The 15627-nt window shown below is 41.7% G+C and overlaps 1 protein-coding gene across 3 annotated transcripts in view; it reads left to right on the top strand.

Moving 5' to 3' along the window:
* DIDO1 (death inducer-obliterator 1) overlaps nucleotides 1-15627 on the top strand; it is a 52349-nt gene that overhangs the window by 28382 nt on the left and 8340 nt on the right. For 2 of the 3 annotated variants that reach the window (XM_030963092.1, XM_030963091.1), the window contains 9 exons: nucleotides 6993-7440; nucleotides 8315-8474; nucleotides 8904-9020; nucleotides 9220-9324; nucleotides 9769-9904; nucleotides 10041-10587; nucleotides 11423-11576; nucleotides 12564-12653; nucleotides 13270-13465. In XM_030963092.1, the coding sequence (XP_030818952.1) occupies nucleotides 6993-7440; nucleotides 8315-8474; nucleotides 8904-9020; nucleotides 9220-9324; nucleotides 9769-9904; nucleotides 10041-10587; nucleotides 11423-11576; nucleotides 12564-12653; nucleotides 13270-13465 (1953 nt within the window). Of the gene's footprint in view, nucleotides 1-6992; nucleotides 7441-8314; nucleotides 8475-8903; nucleotides 9021-9219; nucleotides 9325-9768; nucleotides 9905-10040; nucleotides 10588-11422; nucleotides 11577-12563; nucleotides 12654-13269; nucleotides 15240-15627 lie in introns of those variants that run through there. The other variant, XM_030963093.1, reaches the window with a different exon arrangement.

Genomic DNA, 15627 nt, shown 5'->3' with positions numbered 1-15627 from the left:
GCACTGTGCGTATGAGGGTGGTTTATCTCATCATCAACACTGAAAGTGATGAAAGTTTGATTAAAAACACTCACCACCCTCTTGCTGTTTTGCTTTCTTTTACTAATTTTACTTCAGTTTTTTGAACTTGCTCACTTGACTCTGTAGCCAGTGAAAAAGTTCTTTGCTAGTCCCCACATAAAAGGGATTTTTTTGAGGTGATCACTTGCACTTAGAGTCAAGTTCGCTGCTGATTTGCTGTGTACCATCTGTGCTGAACTTGGAACCTGAAGATGGCCTGTCCCTGCAAGGAGCGATGATGCCAATCCATGAACAGTCTGGAAAATAAGAAGCCCTTTTTTGCCTCAGATGGTGCTTCTCAAGAGGGGGGTAGGAGTAAAGATGCAGTTGTCTAATGGAGATCAGATAGATCACTACAGTATCATGTAGATTAAAATAAAGCTTGTGTGTCAAAGCTACAGATGTGCATCAGCACAGAGCTGCAGGTTGGCTTGAACACACATCACTGCAGGAAAGGCAGGCCCTTGTCTCGGAGTCTCCTTGGTTAACTTTAGAGACAGGTTTACTTTGTGTGCCTACATGTAGAGGCTTGGCACACAGGCAGCTTAAATGCAGTGCAGATCAGAAATGATGGAGACTTTCAAAGAGCAGCAGTGGGGCAGGCAGCATGTGCCAGACACTAGTGTTCAATAAACTTTGATTTGGTCTTGAAAGTGGAAGGAGATGGGGCAGGTAACAGTGAAAGCTAACCCTGAAGCCGGTTTAAAAGCAGCTCAACACGTGGGAATTAGGGCTAGCACTGAGTTACCTGTGAGGGAAGTGACAGAAAGCCCTGCAGAAGCAGGAGTAAGGAGAGAGCAGTGGAACAGGCTCGGAACTGCAGCAGTGCTGGAGCTCCTCATCTGCACAGCCGCGGGCAGCGGTGCTCGGTGCCACCAGAGGGGGCTTCGGGGCACCCAGCGGCACCGAGCAGTGCCCGAGGCTCAGATGTCAGGCGGCCTCAGCACGGACTGGGCACAGCTGGCTCGGAACTGGTAAGTAGCTTCCCGTTGTGGAGGGCTTGAGGACTGACAGCTAGAGCACCTGCTCACCCGCGCCTTTTACTCCGTTTTTTCAGTTCGAAAAGGTTTCACCTTGGAAGAACTCGTGGATTAAAGTTCACTAGTGGCCACTGCTTGGGGTAGGGGGGTTGGTTAAATTCTGCTCTGTTCAGGTTATTCCTGTCACACGTCACACAGGAGGGGGTCATCACACAGCTGTGTTAGATGACGCCTCTTGGGACATGGGCTGAGTGGCAGTGGGAAACTGCTGAACCACGCCAGTTTGGAGGCCGGAAAATCCTGCCTGTCCTCTCCAACAATTATGCAGAGGGGAAATGTGGTTGCTAAAATTTTAACCAACTGGCAGAGGGGTGAGGTGTTTCCCTCGTAGGCCAGCAGCCTGGGCTGCCCTCACCTTGCCCCGCTCAGAGCGGAGAAGCTGCAGCACTGCGACAACGGCGCAGGGACGGCCACCGCAGCCACCTGCGGCTGAGCCCGAGGAGCTGCGGGACTTGGAGGCAGAGGTCACTGCCCGAGTCTGTGTGACACCCAGAACGCTAGCAGGGCAGGTCCTGCATAGGTGAATAGCTCCACTGGGCTCTGCACACCTGTGTTCCTGTCAGCTGGTGTAAGGGCCAGTGCTGGTGTCTCGAGATCAGCTCTTGTCACAGGATGGAATTGCTCAGCCTTTGCACTGGCTGTGTAAATACTTTCTAACAGGTGTTAATGGGTCTATTACTACTGCACTGCTGCCGCACTGTGGATTTTCTCCCCCGTAAAGGCATAAAAATCTACATTGAGCAGTAGTAAATGTGAACCAGTTTTGAGCAGGTGGATCACAAGTGGCTGTTCTCTGCTTATGTTGCATTATTAATTTTGTGGCATTTTACAGATTTACTGTTAAATGTTAATTACTAGCTTTCTTACTGTTGGTACCGTAGAAGTTCATTTACTGTGCTTAAGACTGAAGTTAGTTATGGGATTTTGGTTTTTTCCCTAAAACTCTCTATTGTAATGAGAGAGAGGTCTGAAAAGGAGCAGTAAAACCCAGACAGGCTTGGGCTGCCTCTGCTGGGCAGTGCCCCCTCAGGTGCTGGGTTCCTGACGTCCTGCTCCCACTGCAGAAAGTTCTGTGCAAGTTGGACACAACACAGCCATCGGCTCCTCACACTGCCTGAAGGAATTTTATCCTGGAGAAAGAAAGTAGATTAATGTAGATGGAAGAGAACACGGGGGAAACATGAAGATGATATTAGACAGCAGAGACAGTAGTGCTGGTGTATGAACAGCCTTATGCCAAAATCTTAATTCTGTAGAGAAAGTTACAGTACTCTATGTGGCTGCAAGATGTATTGCACAGAAGTGTTTCAATGTCCTGTAAGAGGAGCTGTGATGTTTTTTAAATTTAGAAAACCACCAAAAAAACAGCTTTACTGGACTCATTGTGAAATGGGCTCTTCAGGTGTAACAGCCTGTGGTTTATCTCCACAGCATTTAAAAGTTTTAACATCAGCTAGAGCCAGAAATTAAAGTTCTTTTGAAGAGCTGTGATTTAAATACTTTTAAAGCTATACAGAGAAAAGGAATAGCACATTTTTTCTAGTATCTAAAAATTGGAAGTCTGTAATAGTTTCAGCAAAACAGCTCATCACAAATGAGATATCTTATATAGAAATCGGGATTAGTTTTGAAGTGGATTTCAAAAGCTCTAACTCCAAAGGAGGATTGGGTGGAGAGGGAAAGAACCACAATAGACTTAAATGCTATACAGAAATATTCTTTAATGATTGGAATAGATACAGTTTCCTTTGGATAATATACCTGCTGGTGCCGTAAAACCCAGCCTGCAGGTGTTGGTGAGGGACTGGGATACAAGTACAGCCTGCAAATCCTTCATGCAAAGTTAACAGCCCTACACTGTGGAAATCCTGCTTAATTGGGCCTCCACAATGGCCTGGCAGTGCTGAGACACCGTGTTGAGAGGTTCAGGAATACCTGGAACTGTCGGGCTCGTCTGTCCCAGCAGATGCTGTGGCAGGTCTGTCCTGTCTGCATGCAGAAGCCTCATTCCCAGCTGGGTGTTGTAGTGTCAAGTGTAACTGCAGGGGGAATTTCCTTAGGGGAGGGGTTCTAGTTCTGTCTGTAGTGAGCACAGCAAGTTTATTAAGCCTGGGAGGAATGAAGAGTTTTCTGCCAGAGGATTCATTGGATTTCACCCTGGGAATGTGTTGGCTCATTAGCTGCAGCTGCACCTCGGTCTCTTCAGCCCACGCCTCCCTCCAGTCAGTAAGGATCCTGTTCCTCTCCTAACAAGTGGCCCATGGGACAAAATGGGGCAATTAGGAATTACTGTTAAATTGTGTTTCTGACGTCAAGCCAGGGAGGTTCACCTGGTTTTTTAAATAGGTGAATAGAAAAACCACCAAATGCCTTATTCTAAACTGTCAGTGGTGAAACTCCATTTTAATCTCTTAGGTAGGATAGGCTGATGTTCAGTGCTTGCCTCATCTTTTTATTTTAAATTTGATTTAGGGCATTTATTATAGATGTACTGGAGCTACTGATGAAAAGACCAAACCCGCCATGGTATAAAACACAGTGGCCAGCGTGTGCAGTAGCATTGGCTGTGCCTTCTCCTCATGCTGCCCATAGACTGCAGGGCCAAGGACTTGGAAATCATGGGCTGAGGGAATGTCTGCTCCATGATCTGTCTCATCCATTTGCTGAGCAGCTCTGGCATCTGTTCAGAAGTGAAGCTCCGTATGTGTTGGCATGCTGCTCTCAGAAAAGAGCACATTTTTCTTCTAGTGCTTCCCAACAGACACCTACCATGTTCCCATACCTGTCAGGAGGTGCTGTCAGCTTTGGGGTGTGCTCATGTTGACGATAGATCAGTAGGAGAGTGAGCTGCCACTCCAAGAGTCAGTGCTGCTCCTTCCCCACCCTCCACTGGCTGCCCCTGGATCTAAGACCTGTGTAATGCACAGTGAGTTGCTTCAGCTGAATTATGGGACAGCACATTGACACTGAAACCCAAAACTTGATAGGACAAAAATTCTGATTTCTCATTGTAAAACAGGGTAAGAGGTTTTTTAGATTAGTCTCACGTACAGATGTCATGGGTTGTTTGTACAGAGGATCTCAGTATTCTGGATGCTTTATCAAAACCTGCACACACTTGATTGGACAGTGTCAGTTTGAACAGGACCTTGGTAGTTCTGGAGAACTGGAAGAATCACTTATGACTGAATTAGTACATAAAGAATCTGTGCCATCCATGTCTGATCAACAAGTTCTAAGGAGACACTAGAAATTAGTGTAAAACAGCATTGTAGCTTGAAACCGTTAGGTGTGCGTGATACTAGGGAGCTATTTACATGTTTTCTGTTGGTTAAAGAAGCATAAAAATCACACACCTTAAGAATAGTCATGGTGTCAGCTGGCAAGTTAAAGGGATGCCTCTGTGTGTCCTTGGACCTTACAGACTGCTGACCTTCAGCCCCAGAAATGTCAGTCTAGCTTTGTACTAGTAGCTTTTATTTATTTATTAATTTATTTTACAAATCTTTATTCTTACTGTGATATAGTTGCTTGTAACAGAAAGGTGTTTGGTGTGGGTATAGTTCTTATATATACACAACATCTGATGGACACAAAACATCTTGGTTCTGCTGATGTTCTACTCTATCAATGTAGTTTTTGTTAAGTACTTTGAACTAATCATTAAATAGGTAGTGATTAGGGGATTGAAAATAAATTTAGTTATACTTCTGCTGTAACCACAAAGAACTAAATCTCTAATACTGAGGATTGAATTTTGCCGTCACTTCGCAAGCCACTGTTCTGTCCTGCCTTGCTGTGGCAGGTCACAGAGTGTGCTGCTGTCCTACCTGCCTGGAAAGGTACAGGTCTGTGCAGAAGATAAATAAACCAGGAGAAAGAGAATGGGAGTAGTTCCTGCAGTGTTACCAGTGCACATATTTTGGGCATTTGCCATCTGTCTCTTCAAGATTGACCTCGGAATAGGTTGGCTAGTTACTTCTTGGATTCTGGGAACCCTGCTTGACCAAATCAACCATATCAGCAATAGTTCCTTATGTTCCTCATCCTCCTTCCTGGTATTGCCAGAGTCCTCTTGACAACTGGAATAGTATTAGGGGAGACATACAGAGAGACACTGTGGGTCACATGGAAGGTGTCCCTTGCTCAGTCAGACAGAAATCAAGGCCAGTCTAGGGAAAACTCTGGGAGTAGTGTGAGGGTAATAATTGCATTTCATTTATAGCAAACTCATCACAGCCTATGAAATGATTTAATGTACTTTGCCAGCGGGTTTTGTTTTACACTTCAAGTAGTTAAAGCTGGCTCAGAAAAAACCTCCTTAGTTGTAAAATACTTCTAGGAGAAAGCTGGGGACACATATCTTTTGCAAGATAGAGTGTCTATCCATCTTCTGGCTTCTTGTGTTCCAGCAGAAGTTGAGCATACACCCTTGCACTTCAGCTACCAAAAGGTCAGTTCCTGTGGTGTTTCTTGGCTCATCTCCCACTGGTTTCCATGGAAGCTGCCAGCACCGAGGGCCAGTTGCAGGGAGGGGGATGAGAGGGCATTGCTGGAAGTGCATGCTGCTGTCCAGGGGAGTGCTGGTCTCCACTAGGCATGTAGAGACTTGCAAGGCCATTTCTTCACAAAATAAGGTAGTATCATTTGTTCCTTAACAATGCTAAATCTTCTGCACTTTGAGGGATGATTACATTGGGAAATCATGCTGATGTGTGGGGTGTTTTGAACCAGGCCCCCTCAGGAGGGCTTGGTCCCTATCAAGTCAATCTCAGGACAGTTTAGACCTTTTCCAGTGATTTCTGCTCTCATCAGAACAGACCTGGTAGGTGAAGAGGGACCAGCTGGTCCTTGGTAGAGTTACTGGAATTCCTGGTGTTGCCCGGGAGGTGTCCTGCACATTGCACCTGAGGGGTGTGGGCTGATACAGCTACAGACCTTCAATAAGGTTTGAAACAACTCTATTTTAGGAGTTGAGGTTTGGTACTCAGAACCCATCCTCATTTGAGCTCTCAGGATCCATATGCTGGTGTTTGCCCGCTGTCACTTTGATGTCTTGGAAATTACATTCTGGATGAGAGGGATGTGTGTGTTTTGGGGTTTGGCATTTTTTGCTGGGTTGAATTGTTCATTTCTGTTCCAGAAGGTGGTACAGATGAAATGCAATTTAAAAACATATTTGCTTTTAAAATCCTGTGCAAGTATATCTTTTACAGGTGTGAAAACAAGAGCTTTTACTTAGACTTCATAAATTTTCTTGCATATGTGTATCAGTTATTGTAACATTAGAATTTTCAATGGAAGACTGAATATTATGAATGGAATAGTTTGAGAATGGTGAGAATTAGATGGCTACAGCCTGACTGCGGTGTTAATGTTGAAATATTCTTTAAATCTAGACTCTAGCTAGGAACTGAATAGGTTTATTAAACTTCAGTAATACTCAGCTTAGGGTAATATCAGTACAATTTTAAATTAATGGACTTTGTCATCAGGTCAGCCTCTGTAATTAACTGGTTCTGTAAAGTGCTATGAGACTTTCTCTGTTTAAATGTGGCACGTGGATTGTATTCATTATTTTCATTTTTTATATGTGTAAATATTTGGGTTGATTTTAAAGCTTAACCATGAAATCCCACTCAGGAATCTTTGAAGGTGGTGCCTTCCCCCCCCATTTTTCTTATGCACAAAATTTTTCAACAAACAAGTCAGCCATGGCATGATTTTAAAAATCACTTTCAACAAGGCAAGTGGGGATAAAATAGCTTAAACTGCTATTCACTGGAGATGGTATTTCACTGACTTTTCCTTATATATTGGTATTAGGTCTTCATGAATATGAAGTTATAAAGTTAAACATTTAATTCTGTATTTTCATCTTTGTTTTAACAGCTCAAAGGGAAGAGAAAAGGAACGAAGACCGAGCAGAGTCCACATCAGCACCGAAGAAGGCTGTGGTAACTATCCTGGAGAAACAGCCCTCTTCTCTCCCCAAAAATCTGCCTTCAAAGAAGCCTCCATCCTATTCCAACACCTCACTAACTAAACCACCACTGAAACCTGCTGGAAGTTTCAAAGGTGTGATTCCCAAGAAACCTTGGCCTTCGTCAGGCAGTGTTCCTTCCAAACAGGCACCTCTCTCTCATGGCTCATCAGTTGCCAAGAAAGCAGCTCCGTCTTCCAGTTTGAGTGGGGGACTCAAAAAGCCTTCACTGTCTTCCATGTCAGCAGCAGCTGGAAGTAGTCAAGCCAAAGCCTCAGCCGGTCCTGCCCAGTCACAGCCCAACTCTCAGATCCGACAGAATATTCGACGATCCCTGAAAGAAATTTTATGGAAGAGGTGGGAATTCAAAACACTTTATATAGGAAGCTGCACCTAGAAGTAGCATGGAGAGTTTAGTTTGTCTTGATAAGGAATTTTGAGGGATTGAATTTATGCAACAAATTACTACAAGGGAATAATCATCTCAGGTTTATATTTGAAATAAAAATTCTTGATAGAAAATAAATTACATGTGATAAAGCTTTTATAAAAAGAAACCTCACTATTCCATTTATATTGAGACAATTACAGTAGAAGGATTAAATCACAACATAGAAGCATTTATAACGCAGGTGCTCTGAGATTTAAAGTCTGGAGATTTAGAGTTGTAGGGAACATAGTACAGGAAATACCATAGTTAAAACTCACTGAAGGAGAAATCGTCTCCTGTCCCAACATGAAAATCAACAACAAGAAATTCTTGTCAACAGACAGCTATCACGTAGGACAGGAAAAAAATAACACCAAAAAATGCAGATTTTCCCACAATAATTATTAAAGATAATGCCAACCATAAAGACTTGCCATAGAGCGCTGCCCTCTGGTATTGTCTCTGTAAAAGCAATCCAGGTCACAGTGGGAAATCAAGGATTGAAACTCAGGTGCTTGGGCTCCCCGTGTCACTCGTGGCAGAGAAACTCCAGGTGGCAGTGCCATAAGCAGGAGTCTCTCAAAGCTGTGTTGTCCATGGCCACCTGCAGGCAGTAATTACAGTTTGCCAGAGTTCAAGATCCTGAGATAGACTTTGGCTTTGAGGTTTCATTGAAAGGAGTCTCAAGCCCTTCCTAGGTGAGGAGCAGTTGAGATCAGGTTTGAAAAATTTATTTTTTGTGACCATACCAAACCATTTACCCCTAATGTAACCACACATTCCTGTTCTTGTTTGCAACAGAGTCAATGACAGTGATGACCTGGTCATGACAGAGAGTGAAGTAGGGAAAGTGGCACTCAACATTGAGAAGGAGATGTTTAATTTGTTCCAAGTGACAGACAACAGATACAAGAGCAAATACCGTAGCATCATGTTCAATCTCAAGGACCCCAAAAACCAGGTTTGGAATTTTCTTAAACAGCAAACTTGTATAGAAATGTGCTTTTGGGCTTGAATGGTCTGTCAGACTCTACCCTCAACATTAGGAGTTTCAAAATAGAGACTTACGAATTAAATGATAAAATGTTATTATAAAGCCATTTGAGCATTTTAATGATATTTTTATCTAAGTAGAAATTCAAAGCCTACTTTAGTTGGTGATTGGTGTTTATACAATTTGAGCATTTGATGTGATGTATTTATTATACTTGGAGTTTATTTCATCCCTGATTTCTGATTGCTGCACTTTTCCAAATTTGCTTATAAGTAGGTGGTATTCTTAATAGAGAATTAAGAAATTGGAGCAAGTTTTGCCTGCCCAGCTCTGTTAATATTGTCAGTTACCTGAGCAGGCTCCCTTCAGCATGGCAAAAGTATCTTCTGTTTTCAGGGACTTTTCCATCGTGTCCTTCGTGAGGAAATCTCCCTGTCAAAACTGGTGAGAATGAAGCCAGAAGAACTTTTATCTAAAGAACTGTCTGTGTGGAAAGAGAAACCAGCTAAGGCAGTAAGTAACATATTTTTCTCTATGTCCATGGGTACCAACCTTTATCACCCATTATACATTAATGCACCATTTTCTTCCTAACAAAATACTAATAGCACTCAGTTTCAATACACTTCTTCCCTACCACATACCAAATGATAGCAAAGTACAGAGTAAAATAAACGTATGGAGCTTCTACCAACACTGTTTTGTTTTCTAGGTGGAGCCAAGAAGCAAATCTCACGAAATCAAGAAAACAGCTGTAAAACGGGAACATGTGCCTGCTGTCAATATGGAGGATTCTCCACCAGTATCTGACTCTGATGTGAGTGCTGGGGCTGTTCCTTCAGATGAGGATGTGGAGGGGGAGCAATGGCAGTTAGGGCTTCACATTTGGGCAGATTGTTTCACTGAACTGCGGGGACATCATTTACCGACTGGGTGTGCTATGAGCATTCCTCAAGTGTGAAGGACTGCAACAACCAGTGATAATGGTATTTTGCAGGCACTTCAAAAATGCTATATACTTTTCAGCCCTTGATGTCAATTTGCAGAAAAATCTTTTCTTTCTGAACATGAGCTCTACTTTAAAAGCACTGTGGCTTGAAATTTGGACACATATCATGTGATAACTCCATCTAACATGATATGTTTTAAGCAAGGATTTTATGTATTCTTTTAAAAAACTGAATGAACAGTTTTACAAGTATTTTTTTATTGTTGAAGTTAATGATCAGCTGTGATATTTTTTGTGTTTAATTACTTTTAGGAACAGCAGGAGTCAACCCGAACTGCACCCAATTTGAACAGTCCTCCTTCTCTAGATGTTTTTAGCAGCATGTTGAAGGATACAACAAGTCAGCATCGAGCCCATCTTTTTGACCTGAACTGTAAAATCTGTACAGGTATTTATTGAGAATCCTCACCTTGGGCAAAGTGAAAGAACTGTTATTTAAGTGTTGTTAGTTTATTTGTTTTTTTGAAATAGTTTCTCCAAACTACTATTAGTACTAATCAAAAATGCTTGATATAAATCTGTAGGTCAGATTTCAGCATCAGAAGATGAGATACCAGCTAAGAAGATGAAGACAGGTCCTTCTGCTAAGAAAGTAGAGTTGAAATCAAAGCCAGAAGTGCAGGCCAAGTATGAGAGTCCTGCAGCAGCCCCGGCAGCAGAGCCTGACAAAGAGCCCGTCGCTGATGACGCAATGGAAATTGATGTTGAACCGGCAGCAGAAACAGTTTCCCAGCCAACCACAGAAGGGACTTACGTTCCTACAAGCCAGAGCCAGAACAGCACAGACTCTGCTGTACCTGAAGAGGTCTCTGCTGTCGCTGCCTCCTGTGCTGGCCCTGTTGTCACAACGGTCACAGTTTCTGGCAGAGACCCCAGGACAGCCATGAGCAGCTCCTCTGCGACTGTGACCCCAGCCCTGCGTCCTGGGCCCGCAGCTGACAAAGCCTCCACGGGGGAAACCAAACAGGAGACTTCCAAACCAGTTATGACTGTCCCCAAATCAATATTAACCAAACCCTCTTCCTCACCAGATCCCAGATACCTGGCAGTTCATCAGTCACCCAACATCAAGTGCGTATCCTCAGCAGCTGCCACATCCCTCCTGTGGCTCTCTGCAGATTCCCATGTGTCCCATATCCTGTTCTCTTTCCTTCAGCCAAAAGGCTTGTTGAGGTTTAAAGTTCAGGGAGCCTGATTCACATTTTTAAAATGCCATCTCTCCTCATTTGCTTTCTCTAGCTTGGTAAAGTTTTCAGAGCATCAGTATGTGCATCAACAGATGCACAGAGTATCAACAAAGATTCTACAATGTTACAGCAGAGAAATAAAACTTGAGGGTGTCGTGCAGACTTAGAAGTCTGAATATACATTAATATCTAGAAAGACAGTGCATGGGAGAGATTGCATAGAGGTATTCCCAGATTTTCATCCTGTATTAAAGTACTGTTGCATCTAAGTACAAATTCAAATTAACAAATTGGTCAGCTTGAAAGGAAGTGGATTTCTTTCACATTCTGAGTATACACAATAGTAAAAATAATTATTGCTGAGTATATCCTTTTGCAATTACAGTTAAAATAGTTTTATTCATAGCAAGTTCTTTTACTTCAGAGTCGTTTTCAAAAGGATATTGTTTATTTAATCAGTGAGAAGTCTATAATTGGTTTTATAAAAGTCATACCTTTTGACATCTCTTTGCCTGTCTGCAGCTACAAGTGTATTTTCTGCTATTCCTTGCTTTTTTAACTGTTACCAGGTTAATGGAAAACATTAACAAAGCATCTAGTAAAAATGTTGTTACTTATTCAAAAGAAAGTACCTGATCAATAGGAGGGAAGAAAATTTAAAATAAAGGGCCCATCCTCATAGGCATTTGGTAACCTTTCTGTTTGGATTTGTTTTGCAGTGCTTCAGAGCCTCGCTCACCTCAGGACAGCGACACTTCCCTCTTTCTCTCTCGTCTCAACACCATTTGGAAAGGATTTATTAACATGCAGAGTGTGGCCAAATTTGTCACTAAAGCCTATCCAGTCTCCGGGTGCTTTGATTATCTTAGTGAGGTGTGTGTGTGTCTGGAATGGTCTGTGCTGCAGTTCCTGGTGCTAGAAAGGCTGGGGGCACTGTGTGTTTATAGAGTTACATTAGAGCTGGAGCAGTGGTAAATGACATCTTTGTAGTAATAGGAAAAGTAGCTCAAGGAAAAAACTCAGCCTTTTAAAAATTCCTCACAAATATGTGAGGAATTCTAATGTCTTTGAACGTGTTTCAGTATATGTTAGGATCTACCATGGAATAATGGCTTTACACCAGCTTCCTTGTTTAGGACCCAGTGTTTTAAAGTGTGTGCCTTGTTCTGTTCTCAAGCTAGATGGGTCTCTGATGTGATCTGTTAGAAATTTCTGTTCAGCTGTTTATGAAAAGTATCATCCTTGCTACTAATTTTCAAGTAAAACCAGTTGGATGATACTGTTCTGAGAGGTTGTACATTCAAATAATGAGACAGAAGCAAGGTTTTTCTTTCTCTTTTTTTCTCTCAAGGGTATTTTAGATGACTTAGGAATTTTCAATTACAAATGAATGGTTTAGGACTTAGTAGGCTTGCTTGTTCTTCTGAGTACTGCTTTTGCTGAAAAGAGTTTCACTGTCCTCATGACAGGAAATTCACCAGAATTCAGATGACTTGGGGTCACTGCAAATGTGGAGGAAAGCTGTATTTCAGATAGCAGCTTCCCTATAAAAGCCAATATATATGTATATTATAGTTTCCCTGAAAATCCCAGTAATGGGCATACAGAACTATTTGATGTGTTGCTGCTCTCCATGTTTGGGGTGTGTATCTGTTCCATGTATCCTATGGCCTTTGGTCACATGCCATAATTAAACACCTCCAAATTTAGGAATAGCCTGTCTGAATTTAAAAACATATGTACAAAAGTCTACTAAAATTTAACTATCCACTGGGCTACTGGGATGGGGCAACATGCACTGCCTTTTTTGGTTTTAATTTTTGGTTTTTCTCACACTACCATGTAATACTTCTTGTTTAGGATTTACCTGACACAATTCACATTGGTGGGAGGATCTCACCGAAGACAGTCTGGGATTATGTTGGCAAACTCAAATCTTCGCTTTCTAAGGTATTCACTTAAAATCCTTTGGAAAACCCAGAAGAAATAGACAGCAATGTAAAATGACAACTTTTCATAATATAGGGTAGTTAACAGCAAATACTGACATAGATCACACATGGAAAATTACCTAAACCACTTCTTTGAAATTATTTTAGTAATGTGTTTATTGAGCTGTAAACCTTGATCTCTATTTCCTGCACAGTAGTTAAATATTCAAACTATTTTCTAACTGAAATACTGAAGATTGAAGTTCAAATATTAAAAAAAGGAACTTATAATTTAATGTATTTTAGTATTAAAACCACTTCAGAGATGAAAAAATTATAGACATTATAGAGAAAAACATGAAACTAAGAATTTTCCATTTCTTTTTCATTTGAGCCTCAAGCCATTCAATTTGATGTAAGACACAAGTAATTTGGGTTTCTGAAAATGACAAACCTAATTCTATTTTAATGTTGCAAATTGAACAGCAGTAGTCTCTTAAATCTAGAGTGTTGTCTTGAAGGCATAGTTGGAGAGATAAATGTGCAGTTTATTTTACCTCTGGAATTTGCCCTTTACCATTTCATTTGCTGGTATGTTGCAGGTTGAATTTTTCCACTCTGCTTTTGTATTCCAGGAGTTGTGTTTGATTCGTTTCCATCCCGCAACAGAAGAAGAAGAAGTTGCCTATATCTCTCTCTACTCCTATTTTAGCAGTCGTGGTCGTTTTGGTGTTGTAGCTAATAACAACAGACATGTCAAGGATCTCTACCTGATCCCCCTGAGTTCTAAGGACCCAATTCCTTCCAAACTCTTGCCCTTTGAGGGACCAGGTAAGCACAAAACAGGGGAGGTTCAATGCTAGGTAAAATCACAAAACAAAAGGCAATCTGAGACAAGTTGTTGAATATTTAATGTAATCATTAGTTAAATTTTTTATATAAAACCAATTTTAAAATACCTAATTAGGGAAAAACTGGAAATCAAACTCTGCTAAGATAAAATTGTCCAAACTTTAGTCTTTCTAACAAGATGCTCATATGTCTTAAGAGAATGAGTTTACATGCAAAATCAAGCATGTGGAACAGCCTCTCTATTAAAAAAAACAAACAAAACCACAAAAAACTCTCACCCTATTATCAGCAACTCCTAAATTCACAAACCCTAGACCCTTACAAGCCATTCACCATCACTTAATTCAAGCAGGAAACTTATACTACAGAGGAGTCAAGAAGTTAGAGTGAAGACACAGGTAACATTTCTGGTGCTTCCACTGCATTCTCACTGTCCATGCTGAGTTAATCTGTACATGCAGTATGGGGCAAGAGGTGTTTGAAATGTTCTGTTCTACTTGGATCAAACTAGTCAAATCACTGGCTTCAGAAAATCAGTCCTTTGGGGAGAAAGGGACCCATTCCTTAGGGTTAGATTCTTCTATCTTTAGATAAAATTACCTGTAATAGTGTTTGGTGAGTTTGCCCCATGTCGAACATGGTGACGGAAACACTGAGAATGAATTCAGCTGTGAAACACCCTTCTACAAAATTTGGAGTCCTCTTCATCTAAGGATAAGGAGATGCATATGCTTAGTTTCCAAAGAAGGATGTAGGTTTTATAGCAAATACCAGGTTGGGAAGCTGAAGAGCTGCAGGCTGCAGTGAAGGCAGAACTGCGTTGTCGTGGCCATGGCTGGCACTGCATGGTAGGTACAGAACAAGCAACAAGGAGCTCACCTTTCTGGGGGCTGACTGAGATCTGCTCCTCAGATACAAGCGTAGCACAAAACTCAATAAAGCACTCTCAGAGCTTGAATGCAGGAGCAACAGTGGCTGGGACAGGTTTTCCACAACTGGAGCATCATGATCTCATGTCCCTTCCTCCATGAGATGGCCAAGGGCACTTGCTCTGCATCCCCAGACAAGATTTTTCTCATACACTTCAAATCTCTTTTATCTGTCCCTGAACAGTGCACAGACTAGGTGATTGTTTTTAGGCAATAGCTACCAGCTTTCTGTTCTACACTTCTTTTACTTCTCCATTATGGGTTTCATTTGAAATGAAACTTTTTACCTTGGATTGAAGGTTCGCAAATGTAGCCAAACTTTACTACTAGTAAGAGATATTTTTAATACCAGACTGGTTTTGCTGAGTTTCAAGTGCACAAGTATTTCAAAACTGGAAGGAGTTGTTTAGAACAAGTTCAGGTCTCATCTGCAGGTGTTCATGGAGGCAAATTTTATAAGTCAGGTTTTCAAATGGACGTAACTGTAGGCCAAGTAGATTAAAAGTTAGCAGGAACAAGGTTCGAAGGGCAGGCGGGCCATGAGATGGAACAGTTTCACAGAAGATTCACTAAAGAGTTCTGCCATCAGGTAACACTTGTCGGAAACTCCTGTGGCAGCCTTTATTGCAGCTGTGCTAAGCTGTGTTGTGTTTTAAAAGCGATGAAAAGAATCAGGTAAGCTGTTCCTCTTGTTTTGTGTATGTATGAAAACCACAGCATGTAATCCACACCTTTTTAATGACATCTAATGGAATTTACTGTGTTTTCTTTCTTTCACAATCAATAAAAATATTTTGTGGAACGTGGTCATTGTCTCCTTAAATTTAATCGTGTGCCTTCCAGTAGAGCCTAGCAAAGCCTGGAAAAGCATTGCCTTTAGATGGTTTTTCATATTTAGATAAATATGAGCTGAGGGGGGAGGAGGGAGAGGACAATCAAGCCCTGCCGCTCCAGAAATCCTAGTTAGAAGATATTCCAGCTGTGTCAGCCAGTTCCATCAGGCACGTATGGATTAGGAATTTCTCCTGTTTTCTGATGGATTGGAGTTGGAACACAACTGAGGACTGCACTAGTACCTAGAAGATCTGCAGAAAACTTTGACGTGGGCAGCTTAAAATCACAGGAAAATGGAAGGTTATCCTGATTTACATTTATTAACTCAGATATTTATTACCAGATCTTATGTGTCATGGGCTCTTCTGCACTGTCCTT

Source organism: Camarhynchus parvulus, chromosome 20 (assembly GCF_901933205.1).
Source record: "Camarhynchus parvulus chromosome 20, STF_HiC, whole genome shotgun sequence".
NCBI lineage: Eukaryota > Metazoa > Chordata > Aves > Passeriformes > Thraupidae > Camarhynchus > Camarhynchus parvulus.
Note: the sequence above shows the minus strand (reverse complement) of the source record. Positions and strands in the feature narration are given on the sequence as shown.